Raw genomic sequence first — 18,811 nt, forward strand, 5'->3', positions numbered from 1 at the left:
TTACCAGCACAAAGTTGTGCACCGATTAAAAGAGGCTTAAAAAGTGCCGCCCGTGGCCTTTGGACCCGAGCTTATCCACTTCGCATGTAAATCGAGCACCTCCGAACCTCCAAGTGATTTTTCTACATTAAATTTAAATTTGAAACTGTCTGAACTCATGTTCATCCCCATTTTAAACACGAATCTATTTTGCAGACCCAAACCTTTCTAATTTCAAGAGCCACTTGAGACGACCGCTACAAATAAACAATAGTCGAATCATCGCGGAATTCAGTCAGGATCGCAAGTCTTAATTAAAATATTAAGCACATTTCTAAACATTTCACAGGTTGGCACCGATTAAGAAGTAAATCTGTATGAAGCGCTGCGAGTAGCACAAGAGTCGCCGAATCGTCCCCCGTTCGATCGCGTGTGCGTGGCCGCCCACCGCGTGCGAGCTTTCGGACGGGTCTGGCTGATCGGTCTCGACTCTCGATGAGGCTCACGGGCGCTCCCGCTCGTGACAGCGACTCGCGCTCTCCTCACCTGCTCCCGCTCGCACGCCCCTGGGGCTTCGCGCTCCAGAGGCCCGCTCGCCGTGCACTGCAAATATCTCATTCCATGGGCGTGCGGGCGCCCTGCTCGGGAGTTCACGGTTTATTTTTTTAATTGCGCTGATTACGTACCATCACCCCTTTGTTCGTGTACGCGTGGCGTAGCTGGGCCATTCTCGAAGACTCGCGTGCGCTACCGCGGGAACTCCTTGCGTGTGACTCGTGTGTATGCGCATAACGCCGACTGCAGTTCCGTGCTTGCGCGGCGCGTCCTTCCTGCTCGTTCTCAGGTCATTACTACACAAAGTATTATTGGTTTCCACGAGGCTTGCGTTGTAAATCTACTTTAACTAAAGGGAGATAATCCATTTTGAAAGGTAAGAGCGTTTTACGTGTGCATTTAGACAAAGAAATCGCGATGCGCGGTCCTCCTTCTAGAGTATAATTTAAAAGCTGCCAGATGCCTGCGCGCTCACGTCTGCATCAGCGGACAAGTTGAGAAGCGAGGAGTGTTCATGGCTGCTCGGGCATATGGCAGGCGGGAACTGGCCGCTTCGGGCTTTGGCCGCATTACTTCCACTTACCATCAACAGGATCGCATCTACAAACATCTTTGTGTGTGGAAAAAAGACCCGCTTCGCAGGGTGATCGCTTTGATAAGCTGTATGCCTGAACGATCTGGGCAAATTTAGTTCATAAAATGTCGTGCGGGTGCCAGTTGGCTTTCAGGCGCAGGCTCAAGATGGATGAACGCGGAAACTGCCCTCCCTTCAGTCTGAACACTTTCATCAGGTAAACCATTTCCAGTGTAGTAATGCTCGGGTAAACGGGATGATTAGGATAGAAATATCCAACAGTGATCTTGTAGTGCAAAATTACATTTTCATATGTTCGCCTCGAGGAAGCTGCGTCGCGACTTTCTTATCTTGCCTCCGTTCCCTTAATAAAGCATCTGGCGATATTGGCTCTGACGCGACGGAAAAATAATCTTTTATTTTTATTTATTTAATGTTTACTTTGCAAAATCAAGATATGGTGACATTACACAATTAGCGTAACCCTCTACTGTTAAGTGGTTAGTCTTCAATTGCAGGCAAAAAATCGAGCATGCGCAATAAAAAAGTGCACGGTACGTGGACTTCTGCAAGAAAATGTGAATGACTCGGAAGTCAAGATGGCGTCTGCGCGTGGCTCGTGCGTCACGGGCACTGCTGCCGTAGCGCGTAAACTTAGTGGCGCGAATGTAATATTGCGCTGGGGGAGTATAGCTTTAAGTTAGATCGTAATGCATATTAACCACCGAAACCCTTAAAATATGACGGACGTCCTTCAAGCTATCGATCACAATGCATTTTGCAACGAAGCACCTGTATCGATGAGCGGTCGCAGAACAGCTGCTTTTTACCGGAAATTATGCCTTTATCTCGAATAATATTTATATCCAAACAACACAAGTCATCAGTGGTCCTTCCTTCGTAACTAAAAGCGGTGTGAAAATGGGAGAATACCTGGAACTGCCCACTTGATATGTTTAAAGTTATTTTTGATGGTGTAAGTAGATTATTGACTGATTACTTGGGTCAACATTGCGTTATTCTTGAGTTTGTGAAGTGTTATTGATTCAAGTCTGGTTCTTGCGCATCTTTTACTTTACAGTAAATCGCTGCCCAAGTTTTTTTTGTACTACGCAGAGAATGTTTTATTGGGAAATAAATCTCAGTTTATTCTACCTGTCCTGAAAAGTCTCATAAAGAGCTTTATTTTTTAAGGCAGTTTTTATTTTTGTAGTAATCCTTGAAGTGAAGAGAATGATGCTAATGCAAATTGCGCAAGTAAATATTGCTTGGTTGGAACCGTAACCGTGGGATTGTCATTCTGTTGTGTCTTGCAGAGTACTGTTTAGCTGGATCTTTGGTGTGTAATGTTTAAAATCTTATTCCCGAATTAATAAAAAGAAAGTGCAAATAATATAAAACTTAATTTTTTTCGAGTATGAGTAATTTTGTTTTTATATAATATGATATAAATGACGCTCAAACCTGTTTTTTATGTTTGTGTTTTTACACACCACCTGACAAAAGTTTTAGAACACTTAAGTATGTATGGAAATGCACGCAGTTTAATGTCTTAATGCTTTATGAAATCAAGGCATAGAACAAATAAACAACGGCTAATAAAAAAAATCAAGGAATGATTAAGTGTACAAATTTTTGTTCACATTTTTGCTTCATCAAAGGAGCCACCTTCAGCCAAACACGCACGTGGCATTTTTTTTTTTTTTTTTCATAAGGAAATTAAATATTGATCAAAAAGGACTTCCTCCTCCATGTCACACACTGAGGAGCCAACTTGATGGTGCAGCACCACCCCACGTGATGTACCAAAGATTTTGAATTTTGATTCATCGGTCCATTAGACTTTCTTCCAGTCTGCATTTCATGGCCCAGGCAAGCCTCACGTTTTTTTTTTTTTTGTCCTTTAAGGAATGGCTTTCTAACTGCCACTCACCATGTCAAACCTGCAGCACAAAGTCGGCTTTTCACAGTAGAAGCTGAGACTTGCTTTATTCAACCACTGTTAAGCTGTGCTCGAAGCAACCTCAGAAAGTTGTCTTCTGATTGGGTTGTGACTTTGGGTCTGCCAGATCTCTTCCTATCAGAGTTTCTTACAGTTTCCATTTGCCTTTGGATTGAGTAGGGCGCCACTGTACTCACTGATATTTTGATTTTTTATTGCAGTTTCTCTAAATGAAAGGCCTACCAGTCTCATTTATTAATTACCATTTTTTTGCCATAAGTTACTGGAATTTATAACTGTCTACAGTATAATATTGTCCATGTAGTACTTCATAGGGTGTAGTAACACAGTCCGTTCTAGCTCTGCTTTTAAGACGGAGAAGGATTTTAAGTAATGAACAGAATTTGGGACACCAGTGCAATCTGTTTGCTTCAAATTGCAAGGCTTAATTTACTTTAATTATTGCAGAACATCTGTAGGTTGTAACCTGTTGGTTGCTCCCAAAACAAAGGCCCATTTGTAATATTCTGAAATTTCCTTTTCAGTTTTTGCTAACGTAAACTTTAAATTTAAACCTCTGGTGGTTTACTGCTTACTTTTTCACCATTTTAGGTCATTCATTGCATTTCAAATGATTAAATATGTTGAGAAACTGATGTTTTTAATAAAACTCTTTTAAATATATATCATATAGTACAGCTACACCAATCAGCCACAGCATTAAAGCCACCTGCCTAATGTTGTGTATGCCCCCCACATGCTGCCAAAACAGCTCTGACCCATCAAGCTATGGACTCCATGAGACCTCTGAAGGTGTTGGCACAGCACATCCCAAGTCCTTTAAGTTGCAAGGTGGGGCCTGCATGGACTTTTTCCCAGGACATCCAATAGGGGCTCGAATGGAATGAGATTATGAATCCAACTCAACATTTTGAACTTTTTGTCATATTCCTCAAACCATTTCAGAACAGTTTTTTATAGTGTAGCGGGGCACAATATTCTACTGAAAGAAACCACTGCCTTCAGGGAATACCATTGCCATTATGGGGTGGACAGTGTCTGCAGCATTCTTTTAGGTAGGTAGTAGGTGTCAAAGTAACATTGACATAAATGCCAGGACCCATGTTTCTGAGAAGAGCATTTCCCAGGGCATCACACTGCCTCCACCAATTTTTCTTCTCCCATAGTGCATCCTGCTTCTGTCTCTTCCCCAGGTAAACAACAAAAACGCACCCAGACGTCCACATGATGTAAAAGAAAACACAATTCATCATAGCATACCTCTTTTTTTCTATTGCTCCGTAGTCCATTTCTGACACCCGCATTCCCATTGTAGGTGCTTTCAGTGGACAGGGGTCAGCATGGACATTCTGACAAGTCTGCAGCTGGACAGCAAGGTGTGATGCAGTGCTTGCTCTGATGCCTTTCTTTCATGGCCAACATTAGTTTTTTTCAGCAGTTTGTGCTGCAGTAGGTCTTCTTTGGGATTATGCCAGATTTGTTAACCTTTGCTCCCTACGTGCATCAGTGAGCTTTGGGCACAAATGACCCTGTCGCCAGTTCACAGGTTGTCCTCCCTTTGAACATCATTTGGTAGGCATTAGTCGGTGCATATTGGGAACAGCCCACAAGACCTGCCATTTTTGTGATGCTCTGATACAATTTGGCCTTTGTCAGACTTTCTCTGATCATTGTGCTTGCCCCTTTTTCCTGCTTCCAACATCTCATCATCAAAGAACTGACTGTTCACTCAGTGCCCAATATATCCCACCCCTTAACACGTGCCATTGTAACAAGACAGTTGATGTTATTCACCTCCTCCTGTCGGTGGTGTTAATGTTGTGGCTGATCGATGTATAATGCAGTGTTCACTTTCCAGTGCTTAGTTTAACTTAGCTATGTCCTTATCATGTTTAGTGCTAATTCATTCCTATGGCTGTTGGTTTTCATTTTACCTAATTTATGCAATATTGTTTATTAATAGACTTTGGCACTTTTGTTTAATTAGTTGCTTCACCTACAGTGGTCTGAAAAACTATTTGCCCCCTTCCTGATTTCTTATTCTTTTGCATGTTTGTAACACAAAATGTTTCTGATCATCAAACACATTTAACTATTAGTCAAATATAACACAAGTAAAACAAAATGCAGTTTTTAAATGGTGGTTTTTATTATTTAGGGAGAAAAAAAATCCAAACCTACATGGCCCTGTGTGAAAAAGTAATTGCCCCCTTGTTAAAAAATAACCTAACTGTGGTGTATCACACCTGAGTTCAATTTCCGTAGCCACCCCCAGGCCTGATTACTGCCACACCTGTTTCAATCAAGAAATCACTTACATAGGAGCTGCCTGACACAGAGAAGTAGACCAAAAGCACCTCAAAAGCTAGACATCATGCCAAGATCCAAAGAAATTCAGGAACAAATGAGAACAGAAGTAATTGAGATCTATCAGTCTGGTAAAGGTTATAAAGCCATTTCTAAAGCTTTGGGACTCCAGCGAACCACAGTGAGAGCCATTATCCACAAATGGCAAAAACATGGAACAGTGGTGAACCTTCCCAGGAGTGGCCGGCCGACCAAAATTACCCCAAGAGCGCAGAGACGACTCATCCGAGAGGTCACAAAAGACCCCAGGACAACGTCTAAAGAACTGCAGGCCTCACTTGCCTCAATTAAGGTCAGTGTTCACGACTCCACCATAAGAAAGAGACTGGGCAAAAACGGCCTGCATGGCAGATTTCCAAGACGCAAACCACTGTTAAGCAAAAAGAACATTAGGGCTCGTCTCAATTTTGCTAAGAAACATCTCAATGATTGCCAAGACTTTTGGGAAAATACCTTGTGGACTGATGAGACAAAAGTTTAACTTTTTGGAAGGCAAATGTCCAATTACATCTGGCGTAAAAAGAACACAGCATTTCAGAAAAAAAACATCATACCAACAGTAAAATATGGTGGTGGTAGTGTGATGGTCTGGGGTTGTTTTGCTGCTTCAGGACCTGGAAGGCTTGCTGTGATAGATGGAACCATGAATTCTACTACCAAAAAATCCTGAAGGAGAATGTCCGCCATCTGTTCGTCAACTCAAGCTGAAGCGATCTTGGGTGCTGCAACAGGACAATGACCCAAAACACACCAGCAAATCCACCTCTGAATGGCTGAAGAAAAACAAAATGAAGACTTTGGAGTGACCTAGTCAAAGTCCTGACCTGAATCCAATTGAGATGCTATGGCATGACCTTAAAAAGGCGGTTCATGCTAGAAAACCCTCAAGTAAAGCTGAATTACAACAATTCTGCAAAGATGAGTGGGCCAAAATTCCTCCAGAGCGCTGTAAAAGACTCATTGCAAGTTATCGCAAACGCTTGATTGCAGTTATTGCTGCTAAGGGTGGCCCAACCAGTTATTAGGTTCAGGGGGCAATTACTTTTTCACACAGGGCCATGTAGGTTTGGATTTTTTTTTCTCCCTAAATAATAAAAACCATCATTTAAAAACTGCATTTTGTGTTTACTTGTGTTATATTTGACTAATGGTTAAATGTGTTTGATGATCAGAAACATTTTGTGTGACAAACATGCAAAAGAATAAGAAATCAGGAAAGGGGCAAATAGTTTTTTACACCACTGTATGTTCTTTAACTTTGTCCCACAGAAAAAAATGTTGTTTGTTTCCTTAAAGCTAGTCAGAAGCTGACTTCAAACATTTTGTCTTTCTACAGCATTTCTAATACATGGAACACACGTTTTTAAGTACAGATAACCATAAATAGTTAAAACAAAGTGTATGGGGAATTAAACTTTCTCATGTTAGTTTTTATGAGGATTTCATGGCATTTTTCAACATTGAATAGTCCATTTGTTTTTGATATTTCTTCTTTTAAAGCCAGTGAAATATTGCATGACTTCTAGTTGAAGGGTTGGCAGGCTTGACCACTACAGTTACTAATCTCTTTGCAGGAACATGACAGATTACAGTACTACAAATCACTGGGTATGTCAGAGTAAATGACTCAGTGCCAGCTTTCCAGCACAGTTTCACATTTCTAAAGTACTGTATCTTGAGCTCGCCTCCTTTTCTGACTGCCTGGTGAAGTTGGTTCCTGTGCAATGGGTTTAGAGTACAGTGAGATCAGCCCCATCGTGGTACATGGTTGAGAACTCAAACACACGCATAAGTTGTTTCTTGTTGCTTCATTGTATACATTGCACTTCCAGGTGAGTGCTCATAGATTGTTGGCTGTTATGCACACAGAGCCTTCCCTTCCATTCAAGACAAAATGGGAACAGTTTGATTTTGTCAGGGTGAGTCACAGACTAGTTAGAGTCTAGATATTGTCAAATGTTAAAAGGCATGGACTTAATTTAATCTACTAAAGCATGTAATTACATTATTTTATTAGCTTTAATTTTGGTATTATTTTTACAAAATATCTTAAAAATGTGAAACTGACTCGGATGCAGCATTTCAAATTATTTCAGCTACAACTTTCAAGTCACTTAACTAATTATTTGATCATAAAGCATTGTTATGTCGTGTGTACATTTTCTTGCTTTTGCATCTGTGACATTTTGTGGTTTAAGAGGGACTCGCCACACCCCAATCGACAAACCAGCAAAAGCCTGTAGAGACAAATGATGCAGCTTGTGGCTTGCTCTTTCTCTTTCAGACAAATGGTGTGGACAAAAGTACAGGAATTTAATCTACTGAACACTTAACATTGCATTTTAGTAGCTTCAAGTTTTGATTTTAAAGAGATTATGGGTACCTTTACTCCTGAGCTAGATGATTCCAGATAGGAGTGGGTGATAAATGTTGATCTGGTATAACAGAAAAAAATGTTCTTGAGGTATGAATTTCTAAAATGTTTTACTGGTATTCTAAATGTTAGTAGAAATTAGAGGACTTGTTTCATCATAAAATAGTCCTATGTAATCTATGCATGCAAAATAATTTGGTGTGTTAAGTGTCTTAAAGGTGATGTCTTCGTGTATTTATATGTATTGAGCGGTGTGTAATAAGTGAGCCTCCCCTTTATGACTATTGTCTAGTGTGGTGTGCAATTCAGCCTGATTGTTGAGTCCATGTACTGTGTTTATAGCCATTGATTTGAACCCGGAAGAGGTGACAGGTAAAAGCCATGTCTTGTACTGTGTTTGTTCTGTTTGCTCTACTCATGAATATATTTTTATTAAAACAATGTTGGTTTGAAAAGTGCATACAAATGCAATTTACTGGTATCTACCAATACAATAAGAATTTTTGATTATAACCCAATATGGGTTTTTAACCATATTACCCACTTGTACATCCCAATACAAGTAAAGAGAAACATTTGTTCTCCATAGACATGCAGTTCTGTTTGTTTTTAGATTCCATGCAAAAGGAGTAGTATGCATATTATCCCATTTGCTGAAATAGGAAAAATATACTGTTAATGTCTGCTTGGCTTGTATAGTAGAATAAAAATTAAAGTTGTTTTTGTCTTTGGTAAATACATTCCCAAGTGTTCACTTTGGGTACTCGGAATAAATTGCAAATATGGTATTATCTAAATTACACATCAGATCATTTTTACATCATAAAGCAGAATAGATGCCTTTGGGGAAAATTTAAGTGTACTAAACATAGTTTGTCATGGAGTCCTTTCAAGCAAAAGGGCAGTGATGTTCAATGCAAATTTTACAATACTAAACTTAAAATACAAAAGTAGCACATCTGCAATGAACCTACCACATACAAAACTAATGTGTCCCGGTAATGTATACCAACAATTTTTAAAACCTGTAATGCCTAGTAGTGAGAGGGAGTCACATATAGAGTATATGCAGAGATAGAATTAGAAATGTTACCTGTCAGATTTAACATGGATTGTAACTATGGATAGAGGCTTCCTGAGTATACGCAGAACATCAGTGTATTCAAGTTGCTATTCTTGGTCACGGTCTGATAGTTAAAAGGCTATAAGCCCATTTGATTCCTGTGTACATTAAGTAAGCACTTAATGGGTTTCAGTCACGTAAAGAGACAATGTGTGATTTGTTTTCACTTTAAATTAAATTCTTAAATGTATAACGCTACAGCTTTCTTGGTTATGGCCACTTAGTACATTTTCAATTGCTCCAATAACTCGGTTATCCATAGAAACCTGATTTCTAAAATGCCAGTAAACCCATATTCCAGTTATTATAATAAGAATATTGGCGTCTGAGAAATCCAGTTCACAGATGTAGATTTCTCTGCGAATAACCAGATTATGTGGCCTTTTAAAACCTTAGCTGGGTTAATGTTAAGGATTTTATAGTTTGGAACCAATGATCGAAGCATCCACAAAATCAATTTCCTTAAAGCAAATGTTCAGGCAATCAAATTATTCCTTCTCCTGGCTGAGATAATCTGTATCTTTAGTTCAGAAATAGCTACATGTATGTTGATTAGCTGAATGTACAGTGGCAAACTCAGCAACACAATCTTGACACCAATAGAGTAACATGTAAAAGTAGTGCACTTTATGTAGTCCAATTACTTTTTAAATTAATGAGAAACATAACTAAATACTTATTTTATTGAAGTAAAACTACCTCCTTTATTATTCCAGAAGTACTGGGTGTAGGACAAGAAGCACTTGTTCATGGTCCTTTGTAAGGCTCAGTCACACAGCTAAGCAGAAAAGAGCATGCTGTGTGCTTTCCAGTAACAGAAACCTACAAATAAAGCATCAGTTCGGGTAAACATATTTATAAAGCATAAGAAAATCATCACAGGTGTCATGCTTATTTTCAGATTCACGGTGGACAATGACAACATTTATCTCTCTTGTGTGTAGTTTAATGACAATGCAGCATTTTGACAAAGGAGAAATCCAGAAGATTTCTTGCCGATGTAAACGTGTATTTTTTTTAAGCAACCAGGTTTCTGCTTTAACTGGGTTATTCACCTTCATCTGATTAAGTGTGTGAGTGCAAATTCACTCTATGTTGCATAGTGGCATGTAGAGAGAGATTTTAAACTTTGATTTTAGTTTTCATACTGTAAAAACGTAAATATGTTTACATAAAAAAATGAGGTTCAAAACACAGACATGGGGAAATCAAACTGGTGTGCAAGGATCCTAGGTATATTAACAATCTCTCTTCCAAAAATAATTTTACTTACCGTAGATCCCGGAATACAGGCCGACCCGGTATATTAGCCGAACCTCTTCTCTACCTACTAAATTACATGTATTTGCCGATGACCGGTATTTAAGCCCACCCCCTTCTCCAAGCAAAATTTTCTAAATTTCCTTAAAAATGTCTTTTCGGGTATATTTATAATGTTTATCGGCGAGAATTTGAGACTGCCGGCATTTTTGATATATAATATAATGTGCATAATTTACCAAAACGCCAATAATTTTTCTAATGTACTAACCAAAAAGTTATAAAAAGTGCCTAGCCTTCTTCGATTAAGCTAGGAGCATGGCGGCACGCATGGTCGCAGTGGCTCAGGGCTCTCCTTTTCAGTGCACTTTTTTGTTGTTTTTGTACTTTTTTTTTGTCCTTGTTTGTGCACGATCGGTTCGGCGAACATCCGCTACACAATTCAGAACCTTATAGACATCGATGTCCAGAGCCTGACATCTGTTTCGAGTGTTTTTCATCACACGCACAACATCCCAGACAACATAGCGAGACCAGCGGGCTCACCGTGGATTGTTGTCGTGTCTAGGAGACGACACAGACGGAGGAGGGAAAGAAAGCGGAAGCAGGGTCGCAGATCCGGCGTTATGCTAAAGCTAAAAAACAACCATACAAGCCCTATACAGAACTTTTTTCTGCAGTGAAGGAGCTGCTTTTAATCTCATTGTAGATGCGTATAGTGACAATAAAAGGCATTCTATTCTAGAAACAAGTTCATACTGTACTCACCATTTAATTTGACATCTTTGGGCTGCAGGAAGGGAGGAGATATTTCCATACAATGTCCATCTTCATTTCGATTGCGATTGCTTACTTTTACCTTCTCTTCCTTCCTTAGCAATTATGTGTCTTGCTTGCATGGTCTTAGTGAATTATATATATATAGGTAAATCACTGCAATGACGGAAATTACATCCACAAACACATGTATCTGGGCTCCGACTGACGCTACTAACTCTCGGTTGTTTGTTTACAATCGCGCAAGCGGATACACGTGACCGCATCCGTTTCGTAACGCAAGATGTTGATTGTAAATCAAAACAAAAAATTTCATTTTAAACTTCCCGATAATTTATTGTAAATTTTATTAATAAAATCAACAACTAAAACGCTTTTCTGAATAAATTCTTTATTTAATTTAAAGTACCGGCATGCAAAGTTACTTCTTCATCTGAAAGATGGCTCTGTGGTTTCGTCATTATTTACTTCCGTATTCATCGGCAAAACCGGCATTGCGCTGGAAATCTTGAATCTGAAACGATACTCGTTGTATAAACCGACCCCCAAACTCCAAGCCAAAAATCTAGGACGAAATTCTCGGCTTATATAACGGGATCTACGGTAACACTTTAGCTCAGGACCCAACCCTGTTTTCTGCTCTCTGTCTTACTGTGAAAAACAGTTGTCTTTGTAGTGTTTAAAATGTCTGTCCAATGATCACAGCTTTGGTTTTGTACATGCACTTTTCAGCTATCATCCATTTTTGTGTTCTGATGCTTGCACTTTAAAGCAGAGTTCTCTGGAGTGTTATAGAATGAAACCAGTATTGAGTTTGAGTACTTAGGAGGCACTAGTATTGAGATAATGTGAATTGAACTTTATTGCCAGATAACATAGATGCTAGAAACTTAATGTTGTAGCCATAGTTATAGTAAAATGCTTTTGACCATACAGTATACAATTTGTGACGTAATTACATTTACAGTAATAACAGTTAATGCATAAGGTATAAGTAGGCTACTTCAAGAGTATAAATGCTGCAGAATGCAGTGTAAAGCCTTGTTTACTGCATATTTTACTGATCTGTTGGCAAAATAAAATCATGATAATATGTGGCAAACCAGAGATACTGAAAAATTGTTATATTTCCATTATTAGAAAAGTTTTTGTTACTACAGAATTCACTGTCAGTGGTTCGTTTTCGGGTTGGGCACCAGTTTCCTTGTGTAGACTATGAAACAATAGCAACTGCACCAATGTGTAAAAGTACATAATTTTAACAGAAACTTGTAAAAGAATTAAAATAAAACTATAAAAGGCCTATAGCAGACTTTATTGACAATTGATCTGCTACAGTGCACGTCAAAGTTAAATTGACCAAGCTTTCTCTCCTGCATTCACTTCAATTAAACGGCCATATTGATACTCCGCTGTTGTGTATGAACTTCTGCCAGCCACCTGCTAAACTTATTTTTCTGTGTAAGGCGTATAGTTGCCACTGTGCAGCTGCAGCATTTGTTGTTGCATGCTGTAAGGTGTGTCCAGTCATGACTAACAGACATGCAGAATTACTTGTCATGCAATACGTGCCATTTCCAGTGTTCACAAAAAAATAGGTTTAAGATGCTTTATCTTGCTATTTGGTGCTCATAATAATAAGAGAACTGCTTTTTCACCATGAAGAAGGAAAATTCAAATGGTCCATGTTGACACTAAATGTATTGACAAAAAAGTTCACTTTTATTGGTTGATAAGCCTTTTAACTAGAACTAAACATTAGAAAAAGATTTGACCTTTTTAAGTTGCACTTTTGCTGAACATTAAGTTTACACTGTATTTCTTTCATTATTGATTACTCAAGTTTACCTTTTTTTCTTTTAACAGGTGTCTGTCTCTTCATAATGTCAGAAACTGTAAAGTATGTTGATGATGAACACAAAACAGTTTTTCTGAAGATACTGAATGAGCAGAGGCTAGAAGGAGAATACTGCGATATTGCAGTAGTTGTGGAAGATGTCAAGTTTCGGGCACACAGATGTGTGTTAGCAGCCTGCAGCAATTACTTCAAAAAGCTATTTAAAAAACACGACGTGGACAATTCATCTGTCATAGAAATTGATTTCCTACGCTCAGATATTTTTGAGGAAGTGTTAAACTACATGTACACAGCCAAAATTTCTGTGAAGAAGGAGGACGTCAATCTAATGATGTCGTCTGGACAGATACTAGGCATTAGGTTTTTGGATAAACTTTGCACTCAGAAACGGGATTCTTCTTCTCCCGAAGAAAAGGGTGACCACAGAAAGTCCAAATTTACTTATGATGTGGATAAAATGGCCCTTCCAGGAGCAGATGCACATGAAAACCAAGATGATGATGTAGAGGTACTTGGAGACCAGGACGACAGTCCATCTGATGATGCTGCTGAAGAAGCGCCATCAAATCCTGAAGGTGAAAAATCCCCACAAACTACCCTCAGGGTCCAGGAGGCCATTCTTAAAGAGCTCAGCAGTGAAGAAGTTCACAAAGTTAGTTGTTATGGCCAAGATGTAGAAGGTATGGAAACGGAGCCTAAAGATCTGGGCTCTCAAACCCCTCAAACTCTGACCTTTGCTGACAGCATAAGTGATGTCAAAGATGAGCAACCACCAGGATGGACAACTGCTGCAAGTGACATGAAGTTTGAGTATTTACTGTATGGCCACAGGGAGCAGCTTTCTTGTCAAATTTGTGGAAAGACTTTCATTGATGAGAGCAGGTTGAGGAAGCATGAAAAACTGCATTCTGCTGATCGCCCTTTTATCTGTGAGATGTGTAACAAAGCTTTCACTACACATGCACATTTAAAGGAACATCTTAAAATTCATGCAGGCTATAAACCATATAGATGTGACGTTTGTGGGAAGTCCTTCATTCGCGCACCAGATCTCAAGAAACATGAGAGAGTCCACAGTAATGAACGGCCTTTCGGGTGTCAAATGTGTGACAAAGCATTTAAGCACAAGTCCCACTTGAAAGACCATGAGCGTCGGCACAGAGGAGAAAAGCCCTTCGTTTGCAGCTCTTGTACCAAGGCCTTTGCAAAAGCTTCTGATCTGAAAAGGCATGAGAACAACATGCATAATGAACGCAAGCAGGTTCCAACCAGTGGCATTCAAAGTGAAACAGATCAGCTGCAAGCTGCAGCAATGGCAGCTGAAGCAGAGCAACAGCTAGAAACTATTGCTTGCACATGAAAAGACCCAGTTTAGCGTGGAGCCTCAGGTTGCAGGAAAAGATGCTGCAGTGATACTGTTTTTGTTCGGAACTGTTTTATTGTGTGTACAGGTTTTATGAAAATTTTAGTGTAATCTTAAAAGATAAAGCCTCCAATGTGAGAGTGGTTTTGTATAAATGTTAAAATGAACTGATAATTACACATTAAGCATTTTCACTTCATTTGCTTGACAGGTGTAAAATATTTGTGCGTTTAGTATTTTAGCTGTGAAATTTGATTAAAACTGAAAGGCATCTGTGTTTTAATCCTAAAATCTGTAAAGTTTTCTTAAGGGATTACTTCATTTCTCCTAAATGTACACTATACCAAAGCTGTATAACAGTAATGAATTTCTCTTTTTGGGATCACTGCAATGCCTTTCTTTAGGATGTAACATATGAAGTGTCTCCCACAGCCCTGGTTTTGTCATTAAGCAAAACAGTTTAAGCCAGTAATAATCACTGTTCATATATATATATATATATAAAAGAAAAAAATATTTTTAGTTTTGTTGCAGAATGTTTACAATGGGAATTTCTAATTAGCTTAACTTGTGGTAAATACGGAGTTTTGCTAAGGTGGTTTGTAGCTATTAACAAGCTTATGGGGGTTGTGTGTGATTAATTTAGTTTTTTAAATTTGTCATTGCAAGCTCACTACAAGCATCATTACTGTTCTCACATTTGGTAACCCTGACATGCTGGTATTGTTTAGTGTAACACTCGGCAATCCAGCAACATCCTGATGTGGTCTTTTAAATAAACTAATAATTAGACAACATTGAGTAAATCATTGGACTGTCATCAGTGCTGTCTTGCCTTTTTGTCTTAAAGGTCTTGGCAAATAAATGACCATATGCATGATCTAAAAGTGATTGTGTTTTAACATATATGAATTTAAATTAAGGAAGATTTTTCCCCAAATTATATTGAACCTGTTCAATAATACAATTTACTTTTAGGTACAGTTTTTAACATGCTAACTGTGGTGGTAATTTGTATTGTAGCACATTGTGTAGCCAGTAAACTTGGTGGTTCAGCACTGTTTCAAAGTATTAATGCTGTTATGTGATCAGTGCTTCGTAGACTCTACCCCTTCAGAGGCCCTGCTGTTGAATGCACATTTCACTAACTGTGGGCCTCGGCGTCATTGTGAGAAATTTGTAATTTTTTTTTTTTTTTTTTAATTTATTAAAAGTTAATAACTCGCCATCTTTATACAAGGAAATTATATTTTATTACGGTTGATGTTGCTTGCTGAATGCGAGCAGTTCTTACAATAAAGTCATTGTTTCTTAAAGTGAGTGTCCACAACTTTCTTCATTTTTTTTTCGCACAAGTCAGAGCAATTAATTTGAACTATAGTTTGTTTTATGAGCAGCACTATTAATATTTACTTTGTAGAGGGAACAAAAATTAAATCTCAAGAGCACGCATAAGTAATGTAATAGAGCTGTGATTGGAATACTCATTACAAGTGCTGTTAACCATTTTCATTTATTGTCAATCTCTGTTCAAGGTCAAACAATGCCAGTATAATTTGACCAAGACAAGATGGAGTCGTAAATGTCAGTGGATTATAATACGCCTTCTTGGAAGTTGTTGAGATCCAGAACAATGTTATGCTCTTAATGTTGATAACTTTTTAGAAGCCAACAGAATGGCGGACTGTCAGTCATTTTTTATTCAGCTGGCTACTTAATAGTGCAGTTAGCTAGGTTTGTTTCAGCTTTTCTTTGTCTAAGTCTTGTGTTAGTGTGGGCTTTTTTATGTTTATCGGTGCACACCAGTTTTTAACTTTCATTTTGCAAAGCATTATACTTTTAATGTACATTGATCTTGGAATATAGGGTAATGTATATTTGTTTTCATTTGAATGCTAAAATGCATTCAATTTTAAAAATATGACCACTAACTGCAGTGGGCTGGTGCCCTGCTCAGGGTTTGTTTCCTATCTTGCGCCTTGCGTTGACTGGGATTGGCTCCAGCAGACCCCCGTGACCCTATAGTTAGGATATAGCGGATTGGATAATGGATGGATGGAATATGACCACTAAACGTATGTGGCTGCCTTTGTAAAGTGTTAGACTTGAGGCTTAAAGTTAATGTATTGTTCATGTTAATATCATTTTATTACATGTAAGATTTTAAGGCATTTTTAGTCCCATTTTCTTAATGTTAAGCATATACATGGCGGACCAGTGCATTATTTGCAACATTTTGCATGGCAATTATATAATGTGTAAAATGCTATGTGGATAGGGGCAAGGATGAGCTTAGCAAATAGGACCAGGCTTGAGGAGGTGACTTTTGGATCTGGAGGACCGCTTTTCAAGTTCAGTCCTCGGGTACCCATGTTGGCTGCAGGTAACCAGGTTCACAAATTAGTGAGTCTCTGTTGTGTCTGATTGATGTATTTGTTGAATTGGCTTACCATGTTTCTTATTCTGCATATAGAAAGATGGTCTAGTATGGCATTTACATTTCAAAAGAAATTCTGATTTTCTTTGCCATAGTTCTAACATATTAGTACTGTCTCGGTGTCCAGATATTGACATTTAGTGGAGAGCAGTAGAGACTCAAGTGCAGATGACCCTGAGGGCTAAAAGGAAGCAGCTACTTAAGTGTTATCTTCATTTGTGTGCCAATCTAAAATATAAATCGGAATTGTGTGTGTGTGTTTGTTATGTAAATTAACCTTATTGGTCTTATCTCCACCACATTTTACATAGAATCTCCATTTCTTTAGGGGAAGACTGTAGACTGTTTCAGTTCAGAACTGGGTGCCATTGCTAATTAGTAGTCAAAGGTACTAAAAGTAGTGGGGGGAAAAAAAAGGAATTTAATAAAGGTAACATTGAAAAGTATGGCAAAAGAATGAGTGAACTTTTATATGTACAGTGCTAGCTAATTTAACAGCTTAATTAATCAGACAAAAGAGTAACTCACTGACTGGCTGAGATGAAAACTTGCAGCAACAATGGTGTCCCTGCGCACAAGAGTACTGATTTGGACAATGTGTCAACAACAAAAACTTAATGGACTCGGTAAACTTAATGTAGCGGATCCTTAAATGACAAATGTAATGTTTCTCTGTAGTCTGTCTTGAGCTGTTTGTATGTTTTTTTTGTTTTTTTTTTATTAACAAATCTGTCACCTTACTTATTGCTGTTTTTATATTGCGTAGCCAATGCTTTCCTAGTACGTCCTTGAGGAGACCACTCTGAGAGCCTTAGAAAAGCCCAGATTGTTTTAGCAATGCAGACCCTCCAGACCTTATGATCAGGATGTGTTCCTCAGACATACGTTGCTCACTTTTTTAAATATGTGGTATTTATTTTAGAAAGCTGCTGTTGAGTGCTGCACTGACTGATGATAAATTATGAAATTGCATGATACGACAACTTTAACAGACAAGAAACGCACAAATACCAAAACAGTATGAGCATTTAAAAAGCTTCTAATGGTGAAAAGCTATGGTAAAGGGTACAGCAGTGCTTAATGTGTGTTCTGATCCCTGCCAGGTGATTTTCTGGAATCTGCGTTTTCTTCCCATGCCTGTACGTGAAAGTCAGACCATGGAAAGGTAATTTTGCTTGAAGTGCGGCTCAAAGCCACAGCAGCAACACAACCCAGTTTCAACCAAATAAAGAGTTTATGCTTAACTTGTATTAAGCAGTCAAGCTTTGTCGGGCTCCAAGATAAAAGATGAGCGCAGCAGTTAGCCGAGGTGCTCTTGGTCCTCCTGTTATCTTCTCCAGGTGTTCTAGGTGTTTGGACTATAAGGTTATAGAGAGCTGTGTAGTGAGACAGAAGTCGGTGGTGTAATTTGTTTTTGGGCTCAGGCTCCGGTGGTCTGTAGGTGTGTCCGGTAGTGTGGCTGAGCAACCCTGAGCAGTTGTTGAGTGAGAGTTTGTCTGATTGCACGTTTTATGTGCAGATGTGTGTATAAAAGAAGCCAGAATAGATGACTGAGAAGGAAAAGAATCAAAGAAACAAATATGGAGGTTAAAGGAAAAGAATGAAAAGACTAAGATACTGGATCATGGTAGAGTCATTGCTGCCACGAAGGAGCAGCGTGCGGTCAGGAATGTGGCCGCGAGAGCAGCAAGCGGATGGTTCTTCACAGGGCAGTGACACGGTGTGTGTGCCCGATTGAAAGGGTTGATTGTGCCTGTCAGACGACATCTCCTCTGATTTTTGAAGGCTGATCCTGACTGGTTTAACCATTTGGATTATTAAATCATTTGTTAAATTTTAACCTCCAGTAAAGGCACTGTTTTTTTTTGTTGAGGGCTATTTATTTAATTAGGAAAAGACCTGGACTACACTTTACTGTTGTTTGAGAATAAAGCACTAAGCACTTCACGCCATTTCTTGCTGTGTTATGTGCCCTCATTGCCCAGTCCGTCTCCATTTCTTGGCTATGTCCCATATTCAAGGGTGTATGCCAAGTGTGGGCAACCCGGGCATCACAAGCTTCAGTATAGAAGTCCCCAGAATGCGGCTGTGAGGTATCAGAATGTGGTAACACTCTTTGTATTTTTTGGATAGAGGAAACCAATCGCTGCCTAATGTGGAGTTTTGCCACCCCTTCTCTAG

At 38.9% G+C, this 18,811-nt stretch overlaps 1 protein-coding gene across 2 annotated transcripts; it reads left to right on the top strand.

Moving 5' to 3' along the window:
• Positions 1–777: 777 nt before the first annotated feature.
• On the top strand, positions 778–14,990 carry zbtb14 (zinc finger and BTB domain containing 14). Of its 2 annotated transcripts, none has more exons than XM_039754829.1 (2): positions 778–910; positions 12,839–14,990. In XM_039754829.1, exon 2 carries the CDS (start codon positions 12,856–12,858, stop codon positions 14,188–14,190), a length of 1,335 nt encoding a protein of 444 aa, XP_039610763.1. In that variant the 5' UTR covers positions 778–910; positions 12,839–12,855; the 3' UTR covers positions 14,191–14,990. The 2 variants fall into 2 exon arrangements, with proteins under 2 accessions (XP_039610763.1, XP_039610762.1); XM_039754828.1 differs by lacking the exon at positions 778–910 and adding an exon at positions 984–1,325.
• The last annotated feature ends 3,821 nt before the right edge of the window (positions 14,991–18,811 follow it).

This window comes from Polypterus senegalus, chromosome 5 (genome assembly GCF_016835505.1).
Source record: "Polypterus senegalus isolate Bchr_013 chromosome 5, ASM1683550v1, whole genome shotgun sequence".
Classification (NCBI taxonomy): Eukaryota; Metazoa; Chordata; class Cladistia; order Polypteriformes; family Polypteridae; genus Polypterus; species Polypterus senegalus.